Raw genomic sequence first — 27,927 nt, forward strand, 5'->3', positions numbered from 1 at the left:
ATCCTCAGTTCAGTCTTCAAAGGAGTACAACACAAATTGTCCTTGATTTTACCCCCCCAACACATCAATCCTCTGGATCTGGACCTGCCACACAAACAGTCAAGTGTTTATGGCTCAATCTCAGACTCATACTCAGAACCAATCCCTGCAGCAATCAATTATGTTGCTACACCCTCAGCTGTTCAGGATGCAGCAGGTACATGACTCTGGAGCAACAGACCATGTCACTTCTGATTTTGGGCAGCTAACAACAAGCACTAGCTACACTGGCAGTGAACAGCTCCAAGTGGGAAATGGTGATCTTTCATTTCATATTGGTTCTCTTGGTTATCTGTTCTAGTGGAAATTGCATCTTAGAAATGTACTTATGTCCCTACAATTACAAAAAAACTCCTTAGCATATCTAATTTACTAAAGATAATGAATGTTTGTTGAATTTATTCTGATTACTGTGTGGTTAAGGACAAGACTTCCAGAGCCATTCTTCTTCAAGGGTTACTAGGATGGTCTATATCAACTTCAGCCCTCATCCCTACTTCCTTCAAATCTGCTGAAGACCTTGGCAGCTTCAGCTCATCATCAGCTTCATAATAATAATTCAGTGCCTTCTTTCAGCACTTGTACTGTCCCTTTAGCATCTACAATACTTCTAAGAGTCTATCAGGTTGTGCCTTTCTGCTGGCAACCCTGTCGTCTTGTAATAAGCCTTCTGTTGTAGCATCTAATTCTGTTCAAACTACAGAATATAACTCTGAAAATGTATCCTTTTGTGTTGCTTCTGATAGAAATAACAATGCATGGTATACAATTATTTCCTGCTCAAAGAACTGATGTTATGCTATGGCATAGGAGACTATGACATCCAAATAGTTCTGTTCTAATTAAAATGCTAACTGATCTTAAAGTACCTCACTCGTCCAAGATTGATTACACCTTTTGTCAAGCATGCCAATTTGGAAAATTAAAACAGTCTACTTATCCTAGGTCCTCTTCTCAGTCATCTAAACCACTTGATCTGATATATTCAGATCTCTGGGGGCCATCTCCTGTCTCTTCACCTGAGGGATTCAGGTATTACATCCAGTTTTTGGATGATCACAGTTGGTTTACCTGGATCTTTCCCCTGAAAACTAAGTCTGAAACTTATTCTGTCTTCATCCAGTTCCATAAGCTAGTAGAGAGACAATTCAGTTCAACCTTAAAATGTGTTCAAACTGATTGGGGAGGTGAATTTAGGAGTCTTGCACCTTACTTTGCTCAACATGGTATTACTTTTAGACATCCATGTCCTCACACCTACCAACAAAATGGTAGAGTAGAGAGAAAGCATAGACAAATTATTGAGCAAGGTCTAACCTTACTGGCACAAGCTCACATGCCCCTCAAATTCTGGTGGCATGCCCCTCAAATTCTGGTGGCATGCCCCTCAAATTTTGGTGGCATGCCTTTCAAACTGCAGTATACCTAACTAACAGACTGCCCTCTCCAGTGCTCTCTAATTTCTCTCCCTTTCAAAAACTGTTTCATCATCTCCCAAACTATTCTCACATAAAGGTCTTTGGCTATGCTGTTTATCCATTCCTTAGGCCCTATAATCATCACAATTTGATTTTCATACCACTAAATGTACTTTTATTGGTTTTAGTTTGCAACACAAAGGATACAAGTATCTTGCTCCTAGTGGTCGAATTTATATATGTCAAAGTGTTAAATTTGATGAAATGGACTTTCCTTTTTCATCAAATGCACATATTTCCAATACTTCAACTTCTTACTCAAATTCCATACAGTCCTCTTCTGGTTCTGTTTTCAGTCTCCTTGGCATGTTCCCAGTTCTGGTCCTGGTTCTATAGTGCCTGATAATCCCATTAGTCATTCTCAAACCTCTCCTTTTTCAGCATCAATGACTGATCACTCTGGTTCTACTTCACTGGTTGACCAGTCTTCATCTTCTTCTCTTTGTCCTACTGCACAGGATCAGATCTTTAACAAGCATGACTTATCTTTAGTACCTGATAATTCCTTGTCTGCTACTTCTCCTATCACCATTGATTCTGATGCATCTTTTGAAACCATCCCATTGATTGTTGATCTATCATTTCCATCATCCAATATCCCTACCCAAACCCAAAACACTCACCCAATGGTCACTAGGTCCAAAGCTAAAGCTCACAATACTGCCCTTATCTCCACCTCTCACCTTGATACCAAGGAACCAAACACTGTTTCAGAAGCACTCTCTCATCCCTCTTGGACAGCTGCTATGAAATCAGAATTTGAAGCCCTTTTAGCTAACCAAACCTGGGAATTGGTTCCACTAACTCCAGACATGCATCCAGTGGGCTGTAAATGGGTGTTTAAAGTTAAACATAATGCTGATGGGTCTATTCAAAGGTTCAAGGCAAGATTAGTTGCAAAAGGCTTCAACAAACCCCTGGAATTGATTACCTGGAAACTTTCAGTCCGTTGTTAAATCACCCACTGTTAGAGTATTCTTGATCTAGCTGTGAGCCATGAATGGGATATTCAGCAAGTTGATGTTAACAATGCATTCTTAAATGGTGACCTAGCGAAAGTGTAAATATGCTACAACTAGAAGGGTTTGTTGATTCTGCCACCCTCATCATGTATGCAAATTAAAAAGGCACTCTATGGATTGAAACAGGCTCCAAGAGCCTGGTTTGACAAGCTTAGGCAGCTTTTGGATTGGGGTTTGTGAACTCAGTGGCTGATCCAAGTCTTTCATTTTCCATAGTCAAGATCAAGTCATGTATGTCTTAGTATGTGGATGATATACTCTTGACAGGAAACACTCCTCAGCTGATTCAAGAAACTGTCCAGAAACTAACACTCAGTTTGCTTTGAAAGTTCTTGGTTCTTTAAAATACTTTTTGGGTTTGAGGTTACAAGAGATGCATCTGGCCTTATATGAACCAAGAGAAGTATGCCAATGACATTCTCATCAAAACCAAAATGGTGTGATGCAAACCGTTTCTACTACATGGCAGCTGGTTCTAAACTCACCCCTGATGACAGTGAGTCATTGACAATCCTGCTCTTTACGCAGATACCATTGGAGCCCTGCAATACCTTATCCTATCCAGGCCAGACATTGCTTACTCAGTGAACAACTGATCAGTTTCTAAAGGCACCAACGCAGCTTCACTGGCAGGCTTGTAAGAGACTCTTGAGGTATATTAAAGGAACTTCTAACTATGGAGGTATTTTCACCAAAAGTCATATGTTCCAACTGGAATGTTTCACTGATGCTGACTGGGCCAGCAGCTTGCATGACAGAAAGTCCACTAGTGGCGCTGTGTCTTCCTTGGATCCAACTTAATTCAATGGTTTTCCAGAAAACAAAGAGTTGTTGCTCTGTCTTCTACAGAAGCAGAGTATAGAGCTCTTGACAAGGCTCAACTGAGATTGTCTGGTTCAATAGCCTGTTCACTGAGCTTGGACTGCAACTTGTTGGTATTCCTATATTGGTGTGTGACAACCAAAGTGCTGGTTCCTTAGCTTCAAATCCTGTGTTTCATGGAGGACAAAACCATTGAACTTGATGCTCATTTGTAAGAAATCAAGTTAATGAAAACAAACTGAAAGTTTAGTAGTTCCTACTGAATTTCAGAAAGCAGATGTTCTCACTAAGGCATTGCCAGCTTCCAAGTTTGTATCATTTCGAGAAAAGCTTAATGTCAAAGCACTCCATCAGTTTAATACCCTGTGTGAATGTCTGATTACTTGTGTTTCATTTGTGAATTTTTGTGTATTAACAATTCTGGTGTTGGTTGGTGTTTCAGAAGAGTTGCATGATTGGTTGTGTGTGCTTCTTGTGAAAACTTCTGAATGATGAGGTGAAGCTGTTTTACTGAAGGAAGAGTTGCATGATTGGTTGTGTGTGCTTCTTGCTGAAAACTTCTGAATGATGAGTTGAGCTGATTTTACTGAAGGGTCTGAAATGACTTTGCTAAAGTTTTTTTTTGAAAGTAGTTTTGATGATCTGTGAAGTTGGAAGAGTAGTGCAGAATTGAATTGGAGCAGACTTGTCAAGATTCTGATTCAATGTGCATTTTGCTGAAACTTCTGCATGTTGAGTTGAAGAACTTGCAGTTTTTTTTCTCTTTGGGTTGAAGATGACTTGAAGTTTTTTTTTGGAAGTTGTTGTGGAAGTTGTTGTGATAATCTTGAAATTTTAAAGTAGTGCAGAATTGGATTGGAGCAGAATTGTCAGTTAAAAGTATTCAAAAGGAGTTGCTGAAACTTCTGAATGAAAGTTAAAGATGAGTTTTTGAAGGCTACTACGTATGCTGTTTGCAGTATTAATTGTATGCAGTGGTTGTCTGCAGTGGTTGTTCTAAACTCTGGTGAAGCTATCAAACTGTAGTGAAGTCATCAGACTGTAATAATTTTGAAAGTGTTGCAGTGGTTGTTCTAATCTCTGGTGAAGCTATCAGACTGTAGTGAAGCCATCAGACTGTAATAATTTGAAAGGGTTTGCAGTGTTTGTTGAATTTTATTCTGGAGAAGTTATCAGACTTAGGTGAAAGATAAAGTGTGAACATATGGCCAATATGAGGTGTAAAATAACCTTCATGTATCGTAACACGTGGCCAAAATGACATCATGGCTTGAAATCTTATTGGTGAAGTAATCTTTTGGAAGCTTACACATGAAGAGATGACAACCATAACATTTTGATAATCCTTTCAAAAAAATATTAAAATCCTTTGATAAAGAGATGACAGAAAAAAAGTTCAATTAAATCTTTATAACTGTAGGCTATTTTCTTTTCAAAATAATTATCCATTAATAAATCACTTGAATATATGATCGAAGATAGTGAGATAAAACTTGTCACTACAGAAGCTATTATGCTATAATGAAATTCAAAGTTGGGTCACAAATATTTATGCGTTAAATATATATATTTTTTTTAAATTAAGAAGTTTCTATGTAATTATTATGTCCAATCTTCAAAATCTGAATGACATTTTTTTTCCACGAATCCATGACCCACCAACATCAGGGAAAGGGAAAGCAGATAATTTCAATATTTAACGGTCCACTTTGCCAAAAGTGACTTAACACCTTCTTGAAGAAGTTTGAAGGATAGCGACATCTTTCTTTTTGATACATATGTATAATATACTTAAGTGGGAATATCAGACTGAAACAAACAAGACTGCCAAGCCTTTGAAATCCCTTGTAAGTGAGACGGATTCTTACTACATAAATTGTTAGGTTTTTATTCATTATTATTTATTTAATTATTTTTATTTTATGTGTTCCTCTTTTTATGACTGGGGAACCTGAAGAAATTTAGACAATCTACAATCTGGAATACTGATGTTGACTAGTTCAAGACTGTTTATTTCTATTAGGGTCGTAATGGTTGCAAGCCATTATGTTTATTGGTTGGATATATAATTGTTAATAAAAGTAAGAGAAACATTTCTTGAGTTGTTTTTTTTATTTTTTATTTCTTATTATTATTTTCAGAGGTTTTGAGGTTGGAGTATTAGAGGTTTTGGGTTATTCTATTACTTTGTTGGTTTTGCAAAAATTGGGTGTTAATTGGGAGAGTGGTTTTATTTGCAAAGTTCCGTTGTTGATGATTCATTCTAACAGGATTTAAGATTGTTGCTTTATCTTTATGGCTTATATTCCACCACACAAGCGACACTCAAAGGATTTGAACCGTCCAACTCCAACTCCAACTCGAGAGCTGCTTGCTCCACAATTCAAGAGAGATTTGAACTTGAGGGATGTAGACAGTGTTGTGAATATTATCATTCCAAAAACATGCGTATACAGATGGTTCATTGTTGGTTTGGATGATGATGACCAATTTCCTTCATTTATCCACCTTGAGCGGATTTCAGAACCCATTGAGCGGACTCTAGGAGAAAAGTCCCTAGTTTTAGTGAACGATCATGCAGATAAAGGTGGTGTTATGCCCTGTTTAGAATTATCTTAATGTATTATATTTTTTTTTTGAATTTCATTCTAGTGTTTAAAGTAGTAGAATTGATCTTTTTCTCTCTTGTTTGTAGGTAATGATGAAGCGGGAGGGAATATATCAAGACGACCTTGGGGAATCGTTGCTAAAAATGCATGGCCAGATATATTGACTTGTTTTAACAATCTGAGGAACAGAATGGAGCGCAAAAAGCTGGAGAAACTAAAGCCAATATTGGTCGCTAGATTTGGCAAAATTTGTTTTCTTGGGTAAAGATTTGTTTTGCTTTATCGGGTTGAATTTTATATAATGCCTCCTTGATTTCTCTTTCTTTATGAATGTTACATAAGCCAAAATGACTAAGACTGTCACGAGAATCTTACAGAATCTTATGATTAATTAAGAATTAGCAGTTGAATTAGAGGAAAATTATGAGGTAATATTTCTTAAAAAGCCAAAGTAAAGAAAATTAAAACAATGATTTATCACACATGCTATCTCTTGGCCTTTGAATTGGCTGCTTTTTTTTTGTTATGATTTACTATTTCACTCAAACCCTTCGTTTGACTTCCATTATCCTTTGTTAAGACGGAAACACTTTGCAAAAGCACATATCTACTAATAGTTATGTCATGTTTGCAGCTCAATTAGTTTGTAATGTAAAGCAAACATATGTACGTACTAATAGTTGGTGACCAGAAAAAAAAAAAATTGTACTAAGCAGCTATTATAACATTAATCTTTGTGATGCAGGTCCTATTATGTGAACATAGAAAAGGTCAAAAAATATCCAGTCACTGAAACCACTTTGGAACCATTGAGGAGAAGATTTCATACAAATATTCCTACGTCTTATATGGAAAACATTATAAGTGGAGTTGTTCCAAAAATAGGATTTGATTTTGAAGCAGATAAGGATGTATACCAGATCACGGTAATTGTTCTTCTAAACACCTGTCTGTTAAAATCATGTTACTTGTACTTCTGATAATATAGCTGTTGACTTCAATTTCATTGTCTAGGTGACTGACAGCATGCGACCACACTCAATCGTTAATTGCAAATGTAGAGTAAAAGAAGATAAAACGCTTGAGCTCTATAAGGCAAGTTTTCTGTTACATGCTTATATATGTGGTTAATATATCAGATTTTGCATGAATGTTGCCATTATTTTAACCTATTATAAAAATAAATCAGTGTTGTGTAAATAGGATGATGGAGGTCGATACTTCAATTTGATAATCATGATTCTTAAACATTCAGAGTTAGCTGCTTTAGAAAAGTCAATGAAACAAGGCTTTTGCTAAAGTTAATTATACCAGGAATTGTAGAGGTAAAAAAAGCTGTCAGCGGCACCTATATCTATGTTATTGAATAAAAAGAAATTGGATTGAACTGAGTTTGTGAGATGAATTTTGTTGTAAAAAGTGATGGAACTACTATAATAGAAGCAAGAAAAGTTGAAGAAACAGGATAAGGATAGAAATTTTTAGAATCTGATTAAGACCATTTTAGAAGTCTTCCCATAAACATTTAAATGGAATTCACCATTAAAAGAAGAAGAAAAAGGAAATACTTTTCAACTCTTTTGAATTGTTTGTAAAGGGCTTGCTTATACAAGAGTAAGAAGTCCTGATATAAACCAAACAAGTAAAGTTGACGTAACCCTTAGATAAGTATCTAATAAACCCAAGTATATATATAGTTACAGGTGTACTGATCTACAGGTGTACTGATCCTGAGTGTTAAATTGCAAAAAATATTGCTGATTATGAACCAACTTGAATATGCCCTTCTCGAAGAGTGCCTTTTGCTTCATGGGATTTGGATCTGGGTGATATATCGGGGACATAAAGAAATATTAAGTATCTCATTGGATTCATTTGTTTATTTATATTTTGAATTGCCAGAATTTTATATTCACTTTAAATTTATCTTTATTTTGTATGTAGAGCCTCATGCTCAATTGGAGATATTTTTCTTGTAGGTTGAAACAAACCATACTCGTCGAATGGCCATATACACATCATGCGTGGATAAGAATTTAGACCTGAGGCTGACGCTATGGACGAAGAGTATTGGCACTGACTTAACTGTAAGTTAATGTGCAACCCTACCCATTAGATGCTTTAGGTAGAATAATATAGCATAACTTTGTTTCTATTTTCTGTCTCTCTTTTAATCATGTTAATTTTATCGTTGTTGTTACTAATCAGAATATTTATTCATTTCAAACAAAGAAAAAAACAACTTTAAAGCAGTAGAAGGAAATCTTCATTCTCTAACTTGATTTTATGTGGACAAAGTCCATTTTCTAAGGGATGAAGAAAGAAGAAATACAAGACAATGCTCAAAGAGTTAAACATACAGTTAAATATTTAATACCTTTTTACTGAGGATTACAATCTATGAGAGTTTCTCTGCAGACATCATGAGGCGTAACAAGTGACTGAAGTAAAAAACAAAATCATCAGAGTCAAAGTTTTAATTGCCAAGTTGTAGAATAAAAATTGTAATGCTTTTGCTTTGCACAATGAGGTTCCTTTTTGATATATATATATATATATATATAATATATATATATTTTGGTGGAGTAGGTCTTTTGAGAAGAGTAATTATGGAAAACCAAAGGAACAGTAGTTAACATGTATCTATTGAATGTTTTAGTTTATAGAGTTATCCTTGAGAATGATATCTATGATCAAACTGATTATTTGCGTTCTTCCAGGATGAAGAAATTCAAAGCCTTAGAAATCTGATTAGTTCAGCTGTTTAGATCCAGGAGTGAAGGGTGGTTTGAGATGGCACCTAGGGAAGTCAAACTCGGGGGCATACCATGTTAAAAAGGTTTGGCACACAATAGATAAGTTGTATGAAAACTCATCACTGAGGCTCAAGGTAAGACATGCTGACGATTTTCTTTTGAGTCTTCTAACGGGGAGTCTTCAATTGAGATTACTCTGAAGTTTAAGCGATTAGTTCAGACATCTGGTAATGTTATTATTGCATTCAACTTGTCACTTGATTCCTTTTCACGTGGGACTTAATAAATGTTGATATTATTGCTATTCAGAAATTTATCATTGAAGCTATTGTTTCCCAATCTTATTCTAATTTCACCGTTGAGTTGCAAAACAATTTCAAGATAGAGAATTTCAATGAAATGCAAAAAAAATTCCAAAAATTTTATGAACATTTCATCATAGAAGATTAAATGAAAATATTTTGAGTTTAACTGTGTTTAAGTTTAATGATTTTTTTGCAATGAATCATATGAGCAATTACTTCTGTGTTTTTTTTTTTTTTTTTCCCAACATATTTCTGCATTTATTATTATCTTATTTGTTCGGGACACAGACGATCTTGCATGGGTTTATTGTTTCTTTTTTCCCAATTTCCAGGAACAGAAGTATACTACGTATAATATGTTTGAGGACACCTTAGGGTTGATATGGGATCATTTTCTGTTTTGTGAGCAGTTCTTGACATAAGCAACTCGTGCCAAGCTTTACCTACTGTGAAAATGATAATACGTTCATGTCTTGATGGGAGTAGCTCATGTCCATTTCCAATGATGGAAACATTTCTTGTAAATATTGTTACAAAATATTTTTAATGCTTCTTTCTTTCTTTCTTTTTTAATCCCTGTATGAGCTTAATATGGTACAAGTTTGGCGTTTCAACAATGGTATGCTTGGTAAATCATGGATAGATTATGTATAGTTGTGCTAAAGACACATGCTGATTAAGAAAAATTGCTGATGCGGCTGCTGGAAATCTTTAAAACAAAGAAAAATATGACTGCACCAGTTGCATAAAAAAATATAGCCTTCTTTTTCTCTGCAAAATCTGGAGTTGAAAGGTCTCTCTTAATTCCCGTTAACTAACAGAGTTGACTGATGACTTTGAAGAAGTTGGTCAAAAATATTCAGGAAGGATCCTATTTGTTTTAAATTAAGAATTTTCTATGTTATTAATATGTACAATCTTCGAAATCTGAATGAAATTTTTTTTTCCACAAATCCATTACCCACCAAGAGCAGCGAAAGGGAAAAGCAAAAGGTCATTTCGTTCTTTAATGGTTCGCTTTACCAAAAGTAACTTAAACACCTTCTTGAAGAAGTTTGCAGGATAGTACAACCATGTAATAGTGGATATTACAATACAGTTTTATGATTTCCATTTACAAGTTTCACATTGATGTATTGTTACAACGTTGTACTATAGCAAAACCCATTTGTATAATGTTGTAAAGCACTGCGTCTGAAAAGTTGATACAAAGAGAAAGTAGTTTTTCTCAATAATTGTTTATCTTTATCTAATGTTTGGGATTAGTTTTATTCACCCCTGAGAGACAGCTAAATCCGAAGCGCCCCAACAATTTTGAAAAGTATTAGATACCTCCCTGAAATAGTAAAATTGTGGGAAGCCTCCTAAAAATATCACAAAACTCTTGTGAACATATCAAAAACCTCATGTCAATATATATATATATACGCACAACTAAAATTTCTCTATAGTCATAATGGTGGGATTAACTAATTTATTACTATAAGAAGATTATAACTTAATAGAGGTGTAGTTATAAAAATTATTATATATATATACGCACAACTAAAATTTCTCTATAGTCATAATGGTGGGATTAACTAATTTATTACTATAAGAAGATTATAACTTAATAGAGGTGTAGTTATAAAAATTATTGTTTTGATTTTTTATTTTATAATTCACGTTTTAGTAGTATGTGTTAGGATTTCAATTCATTATTTTAATAGTCATTGCTGCAATTAAACAAGAAGAGACAGAAAATAATTATGAGGATAATAGTTCGGAAATACAAAAAGTTTTATGCCAAAAAGCTCTAAGCATGCTTGAAAAGTTAGAAATATTTTGGTTTCAACAAGAAGATGTCTATGCTAACGTGTTATTATATACTTGCAAGTTAAAAGATGTGGAACAACTCTAAAGCATAAATCATTGTCTCAATAACTTTGAATAAATATTTTATTTCATCTTAAATATGTAATACAATATATATATATATATTGTAATATATAGATAATTATTACTATATGGAAGCAACTTTCTTAATATAGGAATTAGAAAAATTTTAACTTATTACAATGTAGAGTTTATTTTAATTTATAATTATCCCAAGTTGGGACTATAATTTTTTATGACTGTATAGAGCTTATTCCTGTGTAGAGTATTACTATAGAGATATTTTACTATATATATATAAGATCATTAATATATAAATAAGAAAAACCCTCATCCATGGTGTTCTTAATACTTTCCAAAACTTGTTGTAACAATTGAGAGTTGAGACTTAACTATCTACCAAGGGGACAGATAAAATAAACTCCTAATGTTTGACATCGAAAATTTGGTATATTTAGATCCATTTAATATAGAATTTATATACAATTTTTGTTTTTGAAAACAAGGGTTATATCAAATTACTTTTGTGGAAATGTGTTTGGTACAAATAAGTCGTATTGTTTTTTTAAAGCCGTTTTTGGTTACAATCCTAAAACTAGTGTAAATTAGAGATCAACTAAAGTCGATTTCAAAGTTTTCTATAGTTTTTAATCTGGAAACAATTTTTAAATATTATATCAAATACATTTTCAAATTTTAAGAATACTTGGGCATAAGTCAAAATTTTGAATCATATTTTAGTTTTTGAAAAATTATTTTTTAATTACAAATCAAACAGGCATAAAAATTCATCCAAACCAACATGGAATATCCATTTAAAGTTTGTATTAATGTGCCAATATTTTGTCCAACAACGGGGAAAATGTATGGATTAGAAAGTCTATACTTTTTTCCTTCTTTTTAAATATATTATAACATTTTGATAATCATTTTTTAAAGAGTAATATTAGCCTTACAAAGAGCTATACAAAGAGTCAAATCCAGTCTTTGAAATTTATGATTGCCTCTTTCTCTCTCTCTTTTTTCCTTCTTTCAAGAGTTGGATTTAACTCTTTGTATGAGTTTTTATATGCCTTTTTGTAAGACTAGTATTATTTTTTTTTTATAAAGTAAACGACATTTTCCCACCCAAAGTTTGACCTAAAGACCTTTTCCAGCCGAAAAGTTTTAAAACGATGCTTTACAACTCATCATTAAAATTTATTAGTAAAATCCTTAACTAACATAATATAAATATTGTAAAGATGAAAATACCTACTCTCCTCTTCTCGTTTCCTAATCCTCTATATCTCAACATCATTTTCTCCTCCCACTAAAACCCCACAAATTAACCATTGACGTCTTTGCAATTTTCCCAATTTTGTTCCCGTGAATGAACTCTAATTCACCCAAACTTCTTTTCCTCCACTGTTGGTGTCTACAACCTACCTCGTCACAACTCCTTTTGACCCAAGTGTTGGACATAGCCCGACAACAACTTCAACATAGCAAGAATTGAATTTTCTTCACCAAAAACCTTGTGATTTGTAGGCTTTCCTCATCTAAGATCATCATTATCCAGACAAGGGAGATCATCAAGAATCACAGCTGATGCTACCATCATCTCTAGTGCACAAGCCATTGGCATCCCTAAAGACTCGTTTCCTCCAACCAACTCGCATGAAGCAATGCATAGAGTTGGAGCGAAACGTTTCCCACAAGCTTGAAGAGTGTACCTCATTGCCTCGTGAAATATTGGGGGTGTATTTTGTGACGAAGACACTGCTTCATCTAGTGCCTTGTTGATTTGGTTTACCTTCATGGCCCTGTATTCCACAAAGTTGAACTCAACTAAAAGGTTTTGCTGGAAGTTTGCCATCAGATTCCGATGGCCTGAAAATGGTGTGATGGGGGCAGATTTGGTGCAATTGGGGGTGGAGAATTTGATCGAATCGCACCTGGCTGAGTGCTATTCTAGCCAAATCGCACCTAGCCAAGGGGTGGAGGATTCTAATGTTGAGGGGCGAAGAAGAAAGGTTAAAGGGTTTGATTTAGGGTTTTTTTTTTTTTTTTTTAATTTTTAAACTAAGTTTATATAGGGGTAAAATGACATAAGCACCCTTTGATTAATTTTTGAATTTACCATTTTCTCTTTCTTCAATTAAATTTTAACTGTGGATGGTAGAGGTGTGCAAAAGAACCAGTTAAACCAGAACCGGTGAGCACCTAGGTTTCAGTTCTAGTTCTTACCCGAAATCGACTCTCATAGGGTAGGTTTCGGTTCTAGAAATCAGAAACCAGTATTGTGTGGGTCTGAGGCTAAATGAATGTTAGAAAAATATAGGGACCATTGTTAAATTTTACGATTCAATTAAAGTTTTACCTAATTTCTTCCTGAATTTTTTCTTGTTTTTTGTTTTGTTTTTATTCACAGCTGAATTTAATTGATGTCCTTACCTTGTATTAAAATTAATTCATCACAAATAACCTTTATTTCTTAATAAAAACAACTTTATTTTTCTATTCATTTTCTTTTCACCTATATTGAACACAGCAACAAAAACCAATTTTTTTAATAAAAATAACTCTATTTTTCCTTTCATTTTCTTCTCATTGATATTGAAAAAAAAAAAAAAAAAAAAAAAAGGAAAATCATGAAATTCAAATCCAACAAATTCCGCCATTTACCATTTATATTATCTGAAACCCAAATTTTCATTATTCATACAAAAAATCAATTTGACAAAAAAAAAAAAAATCTTCATTATTCATACAAAATATCAACAAAGCATTAAAAAAAAGAAAAAATCAACTTGGGTAGACTTTCGAATTCTTCCTCCTTTTTTTTTTTAAAATTCGACACAAATCCTCTATTAATAAATGAAAAAAAGGAGAAGGAGAAGGAGAAGTTAAGAGAAGAAAAGAGATCTACAATACGGCGTTCTTCGTTTTCCCTTGGCTAGGGTTTTGTGGGGGGAAGAACAAGATAAGAGAAGAGAGGAGAGAACTTGGCTTGTTTTGTTCAAAGATGATGGGAACAGAGAGATAGACGTAACTTTTAGGGCTACCTTGGCTAGGGTTTTGTGTGGAGAAGAAGAAGATAAGAGAAGAAATGAGAGAACTTGGCTTATTTTGTTTGCAAGCAATGCTTAGAGTTTTAGCTTATAAAAAAGCTTTTTCAAAGTGATTGGCATATGAGTTAAATTCAATGGTCAAAATTTGTTGTAAGATGAGGGTGTATTTGTAGCTTTTTAAGGGTTTATTTGTCATTTTTTTTAAACAAATAGGGAATTTTATTAGGAACCCGAAATCGGAACCTATTTTATAGGTTCCAAATCTGATTCCATTTTTCAGGAACTGACCGATTTCGATTCCTTCAAAAAAGGGTGGGTACGGGAACCCGCCCACTCCTAGTGGGTTGATGGGAGAGTGTTGTTTTGAAACATTTTCAGGTAGGAAAGTGTCTTTAGGTCAAACCTGTTGTGGGAAAATGTTGTTTACTTTTTTTTTTTTAAATATTAAAATAATTTCCTCAAGAGATGACAGAAACAAAGTTCAATCCAATCTTCATAACTATAGGCTAAAGAATTATATTGTTTTAATGAGATAAATATTGTAACTACAGAAGCTATTATCCTTTGAAATTCAAAGTTGGACCACAAATAGGACTATAAAAGAATCGAGTCGAGTCGAGTTTTGTCCTAAATGAGCCTCACTCGGTGAACATTTTGGTGAGTTCGAGTCGAGTCTCGAGCTTGATGAGCCAGGGAAAATGGGCTCGAGACTCGACTCGTTTTTAACACAAGCTGGCTCGAGCTAGCTTGTGTAAAATTGAGCTATGGCTCGAAATTCAATACCTAAACATAGAGCTGGTCAAGGACTGGTCCCAAGCAAGCCCAAGCTTAGGCCCGTTTGGGACTAGTCCCATTGGAAACTAGTCGCTTATGGGCTTGGGATCAGTCCCAGGCCCATGAGCAATTTCAAGACCCCAACCAGTCCCTAGGACCGGTCCTATGGGCCTGCAAAATTTTATTTTTCCCTATTTTTTTCTATATTGTAAGGGTGAAATGAAATTATTTATGGAGGTTTAGTAATTTTTAGGGGCAGATTAGTAAGTTTTTAAAAGTTTAATTAACTTTAAAAAATAATAAAATAATGAATTAATTAATGGTTAATTTTAACATAAATGTAATATTCACACAATCACACATTCATGCTTCACAAATAAACAATTAAATAAATTTTTTATTAAATTATTCATCTTCATCGTCAACAATATTCAAATCATTAAAATCTGTGTTCCTAAAGAGTTCGAGTAGTTCAGGATCTTCAGGGTATTGTTGTAGTCTTCTCTCTGCATGAGTTCAATCCCGTAAACTCGTTATCACTTCAATCATCTCATCGGTTAAAGAGAATCTTCTATCTTCAACAATCCGGCCACTCGTTGAAAATGCTAACTTGAATGCAATTGTAGAAACCGGCACAGATAAAATGTCACGTGCCATTTGGGCTACAATGGAGAATCGACTTTGATGTTGGTTCCACCATTGAAGCAAATCCATTTCGTCATGTAGGACATGTCCATTTGTAGGTAGCGATTCAACTCATTTGGTCCATGTATGTATGAGCTAGAGCTGCTACTTCTGACATGTTTCATATATGTCTACATGCTCGATCCTTGATGGAGGTCTTCATCAAGGTCTTGATTGTCTCTCATAGACGTTCTACTTCCACTTCTATTGTACTTGTTCTGATATAAAGAAAAAAAGCTTTCCAATTTTTGCTTAAAGTTAGTCAAATAAGACGTATAATCATGTCCTAAATATTGGCATATCTCAGTAATTATATAGTTAACCACGTGTAATTTAAACCTAGGATCTACAACAAGGCATAATCCATATAAGAATGGAATATCTAAACAATATTTCTCGTATTTTTCTTACATCTTTAAAACAATTTCCATTAAAACGTTATTATATTTATATTTGGCAAAAGTTTCAGAAATTTGAAGTAAAATATCTAATACTAAATTAGTAGTCGGATAATAAATACCACATAATGTATTAGTGGAATCATAAAAAATTTTAAGAAATGAATAAAAAAGTTCACAAACCGCTTAATCATCATAGCTGACAACTTCCTCTGGATGGTTCTTCCGGTTGACAAAATCTGTAATTTGTCTTGCGGTTGGCAAAGCTTTTTCCAACATTAAGTGGGTGGAGTTCCAACGGATAGGCATGTCTATACATAACTTCAAAGGTCGAACCAGTGGGTCTTCTTGCCTACAATATTTGATGTACTCCTGCCATCTTTTATTGCTACTGTCGACGATAAATCCGATAGTCATGCACACCCTCTCCATCTTCTAATGTATAGCATCTAAACCTGCTTTAACAATCAAATTGATGATGTGGCAAGCACATCTCCAGTGAAAAAATTTGCTTTCACTAAGCGGATCCAATATCTTTTCAAATAAAGAGATTGTTGTGGTGTTAGCAGCTGCATTATCAAACGTTAGCGCTACAACTATATCAGTTAATACATATTCTTACAAAACTTTAAGAATTATAAAATAAATAGTGTCAGCACTGTGTTTTTCATATGATGGTTTAAAACCCATCAATTTTTGTTGTAAACCCTAATTATGATCCAAGAAATGTATTGTGATAGTTAAAAAATATGTTTGTGATCTACAAGCCTATATGTCTGATGTCAGTGCAATAGATATATTCCTAAAATTTTGAAATTCGTTTTTAAGTTTATTATTTATTTTGTTATAAAATTTTAGTATATCTCTCCTACTTGAACTTCTACTAATAGGGGTATATGTTGGACAAAATGCAGCTTTAATCACCAGAAATCACTTTAATGATCACCATTGCACTTATTACCCCTTCCTTTTCCAAACCCCAACATCTTGACCTTCAATTGTTTGCCAATCATCATCCCAATTTGAGAGTTTTTGATGAATAAGAAAATTGGTAACCCAGCCCAATGAAGGCCCCGAATCCATGTTGAACTAGTTCAACTAGCTAGGCCGGGCCAAGTTTTAAAACATTAGAGTCACAAATTTGGTAGATGGCCTCAAGGTGGTTTGAACTAGAAGTGAACGATTATGAGTATCTTGCAATTTTTCAGGGAACTGGAACTAGTCGATTCCCAACAAAAGAAACTGGAACCGATCGGTTCTGGTTCTTAGATTCCTAGAACCAGAACTTGAAATGCAGGTTCCCGTTCCTTAGCCGGCTACCTTATAAAAAGTCCATTATCTCCCTATTAATTTAGAAAATGACAAATACACCTTAAAATTTTACAAATACACCCCTAACAAATTAAAAAACATGCATTTAATAGTTTACAACTTTTCATTAATCATTCATTTTTGTCTAATGTGACTTACATATCCTCTAATCTTTAGGCAACACTTGAATTCAATCAATTTATCATAATTCACACAAAATTTCTCAATCAAAACCAAAACACAAACGATTAATTGTGACAAAAGAATCAAATTAAATATTAATATAAATATGATTTATGAATCTTTAATTAAATAATTAATATGACTCTAAGTTTGTTTTATATCATTAATTTAAGTTTGATTACAAAACACTTGTCTTTTTAAATATACCATGAGTTGTCATACTATAATATTATAACTAATTAAACATTTAGTCATTTAATTTAACTAATGTATGATATTCATCATTTTATCATATGTAATTACTAATTTACTATAGATATACTTAAAACTTGATAATTGAAGACTTAAAGTAAATATTATTCAATCAAATATACTATTGTATTAAAAAATAATACTTTTAATAACATTAAAACACTTTTAAAATATTGGATCCTAATTCCAATTATATACTTAATTAATTAATTAATTAATTAATCAAAACTTAAATATTATAAAAATATAGTGTGTTTGTTTTAGTATTTTGAGTAATATTTTTGAAATATTATTGGTAGGTAGAGTTGGGTGATTATTAAGAGAGAGAATTTAAAAATTAACAAAAAAACCCCATAAGTCTGCTAATTTAACTAAACATCCTAATATATAAATTTTTTGTAAAATGACAAAAACACCCCCATCCACCCATAGTTGTAAGATTCTAGTCACCACCATTGGAATCTGGCATTACGTCGCACGACCTACCAGATCTGGCTAGTCATGCGTCGATATGACCTTTTTTGATTAGATCCACCACAGATCTACAGTGGATATGGCCGGAAAAGGCCAAATCAGCGCATTATCAGCCATTTTCAATCGATAATGCGCTGTTGTGACAGATTTCGATCACCATCGACTGTGGTTGCCAGAATCTAACAATTATGGGCTGGTGGAGGTGTTTTTGTCACTTTATAAATTTTTTGTTGGGGTGTTTTTTTTAATTAACAAACCTAGGGGTTTTAAAAAGTTTTTTAATTTAGGATATGATTTTGAAAATAAGATACAAACGTATATTTGTATTTGGAATAGAGACAAGATAGTGATGAAATAATGAAACAAACGCAATTTATAATTTAATATAATCTACCAACCAAGTAGGGCCTCCACCCACTTCTTCGCCACGTCACCTAACTTACTAATCCGTGTCTTCATCCCATTTTCAAATTTTTAACTTTTATATCTAAAATTACAAAAGATCCCCCAATATTTATCGATATTTTTTTAGTCCCGGTTCCAAGACAAGACAAGTTCCATCTCGGGCACTCGAAGTGGTTCCCATTATAGTTTTCGAGTACAGTTCCAAAAAATTAGAACCAGAACCTACCACACAGTGTCAATTCCACGTAGGTTCCGGTTTCGGTTTCAGTTTCGATTCTACACGTCGATTCTGGTTCTACCTGCTACCATGTTCACCCCTAGTTTGAACCCAGAAAGTCAGTGAAGGGAGCAAACATTCTTGATTACCAAGCTAACCCTTGGGGATAAAACAATGGTTACATAACATCAAATCTTATGAAAACGTGTTTGGTAGAAATAAGTCGAATTGTTTTTTTTTTAAACAATTTTTGTATACGATCCTTAAAAAGTTTAAATTAGAAGATGATTAAAAGTTGACTTCCTAGTTTTCTATAGTTTTCAAATATTATATCGAACACATTTTTAAATAGTAAAAATACTAAGGATTTGTTGGATTGAGGGATTTTAAAATCCATGGTTTTTGTACAATCCATGGATTCAAAATCCATGTATTTAATAAATTCCATTGTTTGGTTTAAATATAAAATATCCATGGATTGTTGATTCAAATTTCCATGCACTCATGTGTGGTTAAGTGAATACAATCCATAAATTAGATAGATAATTTCTAACTTTACCCTCAATATCCAAAACCAACAAAAATTCAACTTTCATCTAATTAAATACAAGTTAAATTATATTTGATAGAGAAGTCCAATTATAATAAATGATTTTTTGTGATTTGGTAAAAAAAAATAAATAAATAAAAGAATTCTAGGTTAATATAATATAGTATCAACTATCTTCATTCATTATAACTTCAATAGTTGAATAATTTCATATTAAAATATATAACATGACCATACATAAATACAAAATTAGTGTCAATATAATGGACTAACACCATCTCCAAAAACATATGAAACTTTTCATCATAGCATATTAGAGTTTGTCCCCAATCTATATATTGTGGCACTCATTACTTTGCAAAAGGACATATATATGTATAAGCTTTCATGAATAACAAAAAGCCACCATCAATAAGTTCTTAACCAGATAACAAAAAGAATCACCATGAGAAATTGAAATAATTAAAAAACTTTTTGCAAATAAAAAATAATTAATTAAATTAACGGAAACTCACTGGTAGATTATTTCTCTAGTATGCTTTGAAGATACTGATGATGTAAAGGTGAAGAGCGCAAAATGAGAGAACGATAAATATATTTCTTTTAATTAGAGTAAAGGATAATTACTGGGATATTAGATTATTAACAAGGGTAGTATTGGAAAATTAAAATATTATCAAAACCCCCCATTTTATTAAAACTGATGGATTTGACAAAATCCCATCTACCAGGTGGGATTTTAAAACCCGAAAAAATAAAGGATTTTGGAAGGTGGTGGATTGTCCAAAATCCATGGATTTCAACATTTTTTTTTTTTTTATTTAAAACCAAATGAAGTATTTTACCAAATCCATGGATTTAATAAAATTATTCATTTAGAATCCCTCAATCCAAACGAGACCTAACATATAACTCAAAATTTTGAATCATATTTTAGTTTTTGAAGATAATTTTTGAATCACAAATCAAATTGACATGAAAATTCATCCAAACCAATATTTCACATTTAAAGTGAGTTCACGACTTTTTCCCACTCAAATAATGACTTAATGATATTTTCCCACCCACAGACTTTTAAAATACCATTTTACTACCCAAATTTATATTATGGCAGTGAACAGAGATCAAACTCGATCCATGCTGATGAGACATTTGAAGAGGGGAGGCCGATGAGTCTTTTGGTGGTGGAATGTTGGATTTTTGTGGTTGGGATTGATAAGAACTTGACTTGGGAGGGGCAATTATGCAAATCCTAATCGCTTGATTGCTGGTGATTAGCAAGGTTAGCGGGAGTAGGGTTTGAGGGGTTTTGGTGAGTGATGATCGGGAAAGAGAATGGTGGTCGTTTGGGCTCGCAATGATGCCGAAATCAGAAACAAAATATAAATTTCAATAATAAAATGGTATTTTAAAAGTCTGTAGGTGAGAAAGTGTCATTAGGCTATTAGTTGGGAGGGAAAAAGTCGTTTACTCATTTAAAGTTTGTATTAATGGGCCAATATTTTGTCCAACAATGGGGAATACGTATGGATTAGAAAATCTAATTTCTTCATTCTTTTTAAATATATTATTTATTATAATTATATTAAAAAGGATTTTTTTTTGGAAAGATTATATTTTCTTAATTATGGGTCAACGTTCCTGTAAACAGTTTTGACGGGTATAAATTTGGAAAATAATTATAAACCATTTCAAAATTTACTATTGTTGATGCGGTTTTTTGCACCAATGAGATGTACGCAACCCTTCGAAAAGTTTGCACAAAGGGTCTATGATAGAGTAAATGAAGTGCTAAACAGTAAATGAGTAAAAATAAATAGAAAATAGTTAAGAGCAGCTTTTATAGTGGTTCAGATACACGAAACAATTCATGCGTCCACTGTTATTTTATTGATGTGTTTACAAAGAGAATTTGCTCTAGAGACTATTGTTGTAATGCTCTTATAGTTAAAGAGATTTTGTATATCCCTAGTTTGATGTGAGAACCCCCTATTTATAGTATTCTGAGGATGATCTTAAATGTGAAGTAACCTTCATGCATCTCAACCTATGGCCAAAATGAGGTGTGAAATAACGTTCATGCATTGTAACACGTGGCCAAAATGACATCGTAGCTTGAAATCTTATTGGTGAAGTAATCTTTTGGAAGTTTACACAGGAAGAGATGACAACCATAACATTTTGATAATCCTTTTCAAAAAATATTAAAAATCTGATAATCCTTTTCAAAAAATATTAAAAATCCTTTGCTAAAGAGATGACAGAAAAAAAGTTCAATTCAATCTTTATAACTATAGGCTAAAGAATTATTTTCTTTGCAAAATAATTGCCCATTAATAAATCACTTGAAATCTGAATGAAATTTTGTTTTCACGAATCCATGAGTCGATGACCCACTGACATTTGGGAAAGGGGAAGGGAAAGCAGATCATTTCAATATTTAATGGTCCACTTTCCCAAAAGTGACCTAAGACCTTCTTGAAGAAGTTTGAAGGATAGCGACATCTTTCTTTTTGATACGTATATATATAAATAATATACTTAAGTGGGAATATCAGACTGAAGCAAACAAGACTGCCAAGCCTTTGAAATTCCCTTGTAAGTGAGACGAATTCTTACTACATAAATTGTTAATTTTTTATTCATTATTATTGATTTAATTATTTTTATTTTATGTGTTACTCTTGTTTATGACTGGGGAACCTGAAGAAATTTAGACAATTTACAATCTGGAATACTGATGTTGACTAGTTCAAGAGACTATTTATTTCTATTAGCGTCGTAATGGTTGCAAGCCATTATGTCTATTGGTTGGATATATAATTGTTAGTAAAAGTAAGAGAAACATTTCTTGAGTTGTTTTTTTTTTTTTTTTTAATTCTTATTATTATTTTCAGAGGTTTTGAGGTTAGAGTATTAGAGGTTTTGGGTTATTCTATAATTTTGTTGGTTTTGCAAAAAATGGGTGTTAATTGGGAGAGTGGTTTTATTTGCAAAGTTCCGTTGTTGATGATTCATTCTAACAGGATTTAAGACTGTTGCTTTATCTTTATGGCTTATATTCCACCACACAAGCGACACTCAAAGGATCGTCCAACTCCAACTCCAATTCCAGAGCTGCTTGCTCCACAATTCAAGAGAGATTTGAACTTGAGATCATTTCGACATAATCCAAACCCATGCGTATACAGATGGTTCATTGTTGGTTTGGATGATAATCACCAATTTCCTTCATTTGTCCGCCTTGAGCCGATTTCAAAACCCATCGAGCGGACTCTAGGAGAAAAGTCCCTAGTTTTAGTGAACGATCATGTAGATAAAGGTGGTGTTATGCCCTGTTTAGAATTATCTTAATGTATTATATTTTTTTGTTTGAATTTCATTCTAGTGTTTAAAGTAGTAGTATTGATCTTTTTCTCTCTTGTTTGTAGGTAATGATGAAGTGGGAGGGAATATATCAAGACGACCTTGGGAATTTGTTGCTAAAAATGCATGGCCAGATATATTGACTTGTTTTAACAATCTGAGGAACAGAATGGAGTGTAAAGAGCTCGAGAAAGTAAAGCCAGTATTGGTCGCTGGATTTGGCAAAATTCGTTTTCGTGGGTAATATTTCTTAATGCCTCCTTGATTTCTCTTTCTTTATGAATGTTACATAAGCCAAAATGATTGAGAATCTTATAGAATCTTATGGTCAATTAAGAATTACTAGTTGAAATAGAGGGAAATTATGAGGTTGTCCCCTACCTATTCCCATGGAAGTGATAAGAGTGAATTAAATCTCTGAATCAGGGGTAATATTTCTTAAAAAGCCAAAGTAAAGAAAATTAAAACAATGATTTATCACACATGCTATCTCTTGGCCTTTGAATTGGCTGCTTTTTTTTGGTTATGATTTACTATTTCACTCAAACCCTTCGTTTGACCTCCATTATCCTTTGTTAAGACGGAAACACTCTGCAAAAGCACATATCTACTAATAGTTATGTCATGTTTGCAGCTCAATTAGTTTGTAATGTAAAGCAAACATATGTTCGTACCAATAGTTGGTGACCAAAAAAAAAAAAAAAAGGGTTGGACTAAGCAGCTATTATAACATTAATCTTTGCGGTGCAGGTCCTATTCTGTGAACATAGAAAAGGTCAAAAAATATCCAGTCACTGAAACCACTTTGGAACCATTGATGAGAAGATTTTATACAAATGTTCCTACGTCTTATAAGGACAACATTATAAGTGGAGTTGTTCCAAAAATAGGATTTGATTTTGAAACTGATAAGGATGTATACGAGATCAAGGTAATTGTTCTTCTAAACTCTTGTCTATTAAAATCATGTTACTTGTACTTCAGATAATATAGCTATTGACTTCAATTTCATTGTCTAGGTGACTGACAGCATGCGACCACACTCAATCGTTATTTGCAAATGTAGAGTAAAAGAAGATAAAACGCTTGAGCTCTATAAGGCAAGTTTTCTGTTACATGCTTATATATGTGGTTAGTATATCAGATTTTGCATGAATGTTGCCATTATTTTAACCTACTATAAAAATAAATCTGTGTTGTGTAAATAGGATGATGGAGGTCGATACTTCAATTTGATAATCATGATTCTTAAACATTCAGAGTTAGCTGCTTTAGAAAAGTCAATGAAACAAGGCTTTTGCTAAAGTTAATTATACCAGGAATTGTAGAGGTAAAAAAAGCTGTCAGCGGCACCTATATCTATGTTATTGAATAAAAAGAAATTGGATTGAACTGAGTTTGTGAGATGAATTTTGTTGTAAAAAGTGATGGAACTACTATAATAGAAGCAAGAAAAGTTGAAGAAACAGGATAAGGATAGAAATTTTTAGAATCTGATTAAGACCATTTTAGAAGTCTTCCCAAAAACATTTAAATGGAATTCACCATTAAAAGAAGAAGAAAAAGGAAATACTTTTCAACTCTTTTGAATTGTTTGTAAAGGGCTTGCTTATACAAGAGTAAGAAGTCCTGATATAAACCAAACAAGTAAAGTTGACGTAACCCTTAGATAAGTATCTAATAAACCCAAGTATATATATAGTTACAGGTGTACTGATCTACAGGTGTACTGATCCTGAGTGTTAAATTGCAAAAAATATTGCTGATTATGAACCAACTTGAATATGCCCTTCTCGAAGAGTGCCTTTTGCTTCATGGGATTTGGATCTGGGTGATATATCGGGGACATAAAGAAATATTAAGTATCTCATTGGATTCATTTGTTTATTTATATTTTGAATTGCCAGAATTTTATATTCACTTTAAATTTATCTTTATTTTGTATGTAGAGCCTCATGCTCAATTGGAGATATTTTTCTTGTAGGTTGAAACAAACCATACTCGTCGAATGGCCATATACACATCATGCGTGGATAAGAATTTAGACCTGAGGCTGACGCTATGGACGAAGAGTATTGGCACTGACTTAACTGTAAGTTAATGTGCAACCCTACCCATTAGATGCTTTAGGTAGAATAATATAGCATAACTTTGTTTCTATTTTCTGTCTCTCTTTTAATCATGTTAATTTTATCTTTGTTGTTACTAATCAGAATATTTATTCATTTCAAACGAAGAAAAAAACAACTTTAAAGCAGGAGAAGGAAATCTTCATTCTATAAATTGATTTTATGTGGACATAGCCCATTTTCTAAGGGATGAAGAAAGAAGAAATACAAGACAATGCTCAAAAAGTTAAACATACAGTTAAATATTTAATACCTTTTTACTGAGGATTACAATCTATGAGAGTTTTCTCTCCAGACATCAAACGTTAACAAGTGACTGAAGTAAAAAACAAAATCATCAGAGTCAAAGTTTTAATTGCCAAGTTGTAGACTTAAACAATTGTAATGCTTTTGCTTTGCACAATGAGGTTCCTTATTTGATATTTTTTTATTTTTTTGTGGGAGTCGGTCTTTTGAGAAGAGTAATTATGTAAAACCAAAAGAAACAGTGGTTTAACATGTATCTATTGAATGCTTTAGTTTATAGCTGTTTCAGTTATCCTTGAGAATGATATCTATAATCAAACTGATTATATGCGTTCTTCCAGGGTGAAGAAATTCAGAGCCTTAGAAATCTGATTAGTTCAGCTATTTTAGATCGAGGAGTGAAGGGTGGTTTGAGATGGCCCCTAGGGAAGTCAAACTCGGGGGATCAATACCGTGTTAGTAAGGTTTGGCACAAAGAAGTTAAGTTGTATGAAAGCTCATCACTGAGGCTCAAGGTAAGACATGCTGATCGATTTAGTTTTGAGTCTTCTAGAGGGGAGTCTTCAATTAAGATTTCTCTGCAGTTGAAGCGATTAGCTTCAGACATACTGGTAATTGTTATTTATTGCATTCGACTTATTCACTTGACCTTCTCTTTTCATGTGAGACTTAATAAATGTTGAAATTATTACTATTCAGAAATTTATCATTGAAGTGACTGTTTTCCAGATATTGTTTCTAATTTCACCGTTGAGTTGCAGAACAATTTCACTATAGAAAATTTCAATGATGCAAAATTTTTCCAAAAGTTTTATGAACAATTTCAACATAGAAGATTATAATGAAAATATTTTGAGTTTTAGCTGTGTTTGAGTTTAATTATTTTTTTGCAATGGATCATATGAAGTAAGCAATTGCTTCTGTATTTTTTTTCATATTTCTGCACTTATTTTGTTTCTTTTTTTTCACAATTTTCAGGAACAGAAGGTGGATACTGATACTATGTATAACATGTTTAAGGACACCTTAGGGTTGATATGGGATCATTTTTTGTGTTGTGAGCACTTCTTGACATAAGCAACTCGTGCCAAGCTTTACCTATTGTGAAAAATGTTAATACGTTAATGTCAGTGATGGGAATAGCCTATGTCCGTCTCCAATGGTGGAACATTTCTTGTAAATATTTGTTACAAAATATTTTTAATGCTTCTTTCTTTCTTCCTTTTTAATCCTTGTAAGAGCTGCTTAATATGGTACAAGTTTGGCGTTTCAACAATGGTATGCTTGGTAATGTAAGTTTAGCTTAGGGTTTGTGAGCAAACAGAAAAACAGAGAAAATGTGATCGAATTTCTTTATTGGGTAGACTAAATTTTCAATAGCTACAGTGAAGAGAACATTCTTCTCTTTTATACAAAAACGAAGAGTAAAGGTAAGGTGAGTTTTACAACTGATTTTGTTATAATCAAAACGACACCGTCTTGCAGAATTTCATTTTTCTCCTGCTACTTGAACTTTTTACACTTTTGTCCTTTGATCAACATCCCCTCTCAAACTGGACATTCTTCTTTGCTGCTTCAGTAGCCTTTCTTTCACCAGCTCTTTGACCAACATCCCTTCTGAAACTAAACTCTCTTCCTTTTTCTACTACCACTGTTCTCCTTTAACCCCTTTAGTCAACAGATGCACAAACTCAACTCTTCAAATAATCAAACTTTCAAGTTGTAACTCTACTACTCAAACTGTCATACACATTCTGTGTTACTACCGAAAAAAAAAAAAAAACCATAACTTGCTCAACTACTCAAAGCATCAATTCATTTTCAGTTCTGCATTTTCAATTGCAACTTTAGCTAATCAACTCTACATCAACACCGACTCAACAACCAAACATAACAACAAAACAAGAGCAAGCTTCACAATTTAACAAACTGTCATACACATCTACAAATTGCATTTCTTAGCTCAACCATCTGAAGTTCAATCACAGTTCTTCAATTTAACAACTCAGCACCATAAATTCATCAACACAATTCTGTAATTCATTTTCAGTTCTGCATTTTCAATTGCAACTTCAGCTAATGAACTCTACATCAGCACCACTCAACACCAAACAAACACAACCAACCAGCAAGCTTCACAATTTAAACAAACTGTCATACACATCTACAAACTGCATTTCTCACTCAACCATCTGAAGTTCAATCACAGTTCTCCAATATAACACCTCTGCACCATAAATTCTTCAACACATTCTGTCAAAACAACAAACTGCATTTTCAAGTTCAATCACCTAAAGTTCACACAAAACTGCAACTTGCAAACTATTTTCCTTTGATCAACAGATACACTCCCAAGATCTCAATAAGCAATCATTAACCTAAGGAAGTTCACCCACCAACTAACAACAAACATTCTTCCATACATCAAACATTCTTCTTCTGCACTACACTCCTTTCAGATGTATTCATTCAGCTCTTCTAACTATAAAAAAATCAGAGCATTGAAATTAAAGAGTAAAGTCTACTCTTCACTGTATCACTGAAAAAATCAGTTTATCATAAGTATTCAAAACTTTTTTTCTCCCAATTCTTACTTGTTCGCAAACCCTAAGCTAAATTTACATGGTATCAGAGCCCTGACTAATGTCAATGGCCTCAGATCCTGCTCACTCTCATCGCTAAACACACAAGGAGATGATGTCTGAAGTACAAAATCAACTACTGCATGTCTTACCTCGAGCTTGCAAGTAATCAATCCAAGCTAACAAGGACAACTATCGGTTTTGGAGCTCTCGGGTTCTCTTTGCCGTTGGCTCACATAAGTTGGAAATCACCTGTTAGGTAGAGTGCCTTGTCCTTCTCCGATTCTGATTAATGATTCTGAGGTAGAACTTAGCAATAATACTGTTGGAGAAAGCTTAAATCCAGCTTATGTTTTGTGGAAAAGACTGATAAATGCTTAGTGAGTTGTTTGCTAGC

The 27,927-nt window shown here is 33.2% G+C and overlaps 1 protein-coding gene across 4 annotated transcripts; it reads left to right on the forward strand.

Annotated features, from left to right (window-relative positions):
• Positions 1 to 5,113: 5,113 nt before the first annotated feature.
• LOC116142774 lies at positions 5,114 to 26,301 on the forward strand. Of its 4 annotated transcripts, none has more exons than XM_031428179.1 (8): positions 5,114 to 5,208; positions 5,632 to 5,948; positions 22,639 to 22,813; positions 23,324 to 23,504; positions 23,593 to 23,673; positions 24,558 to 24,665; positions 25,290 to 25,559; positions 25,927 to 26,301. In XM_031428179.1, the coding sequence occupies exons 2-8, from the start codon at positions 5,657 to 5,659 to the stop codon at positions 26,023 to 26,025; spliced, it is 1,206 nt and encodes a 401-aa protein (XP_031284039.1). In that variant the 5' UTR covers positions 5,114 to 5,208; positions 5,632 to 5,656; the 3' UTR covers positions 26,026 to 26,301. The 4 variants fall into 4 exon arrangements, with proteins under 4 accessions (XP_031284039.1, XP_031284043.1, XP_031284040.1 ...); XM_031428183.1 differs by having other exon boundaries at positions 25,290 to 25,463; XM_031428180.1 differs by lacking the exons at positions 5,114 to 5,208; positions 5,632 to 5,948 and adding exons at positions 21,771 to 21,805; positions 22,234 to 22,529.
• The last annotated feature ends 1,626 nt before the right edge of the window (positions 26,302 to 27,927 follow it).

This window comes from Pistacia vera, unplaced genomic scaffold (genome assembly GCF_008641045.1).
Source record: "Pistacia vera cultivar Batoury unplaced genomic scaffold, PisVer_v2 Contig418, whole genome shotgun sequence".
In the NCBI taxonomy this organism is placed as follows: domain Eukaryota; kingdom Viridiplantae; phylum Streptophyta; class Magnoliopsida; order Sapindales; family Anacardiaceae; genus Pistacia; species Pistacia vera.

What these genes read in the sequence shown, in the direction of transcription:
- LOC116142774 (XM_031428179.1), top strand. Translation starts at nt 5,657, where the DNA reads ATGGCTTATATTCCACCACACAAGCGACACTCAAAGGATTTGAACCGT. An exon ending in GAACGATCATGCAGATAAAG is followed by an intron (nt 5,949 to 22,638) that starts GTGGTGTTATGC and finishes TCTTGTTTGTAG; the next exon opens with GTAATGATGAAGTGGGAGGG. An exon ending in AAACGCTTGAGCTCTATAAG is followed by an intron (nt 23,674 to 24,557) that starts GCAAGTTTTCTG and finishes TTTTTCTTGTAG; the next exon opens with GTTGAAACAAACCATACTCG.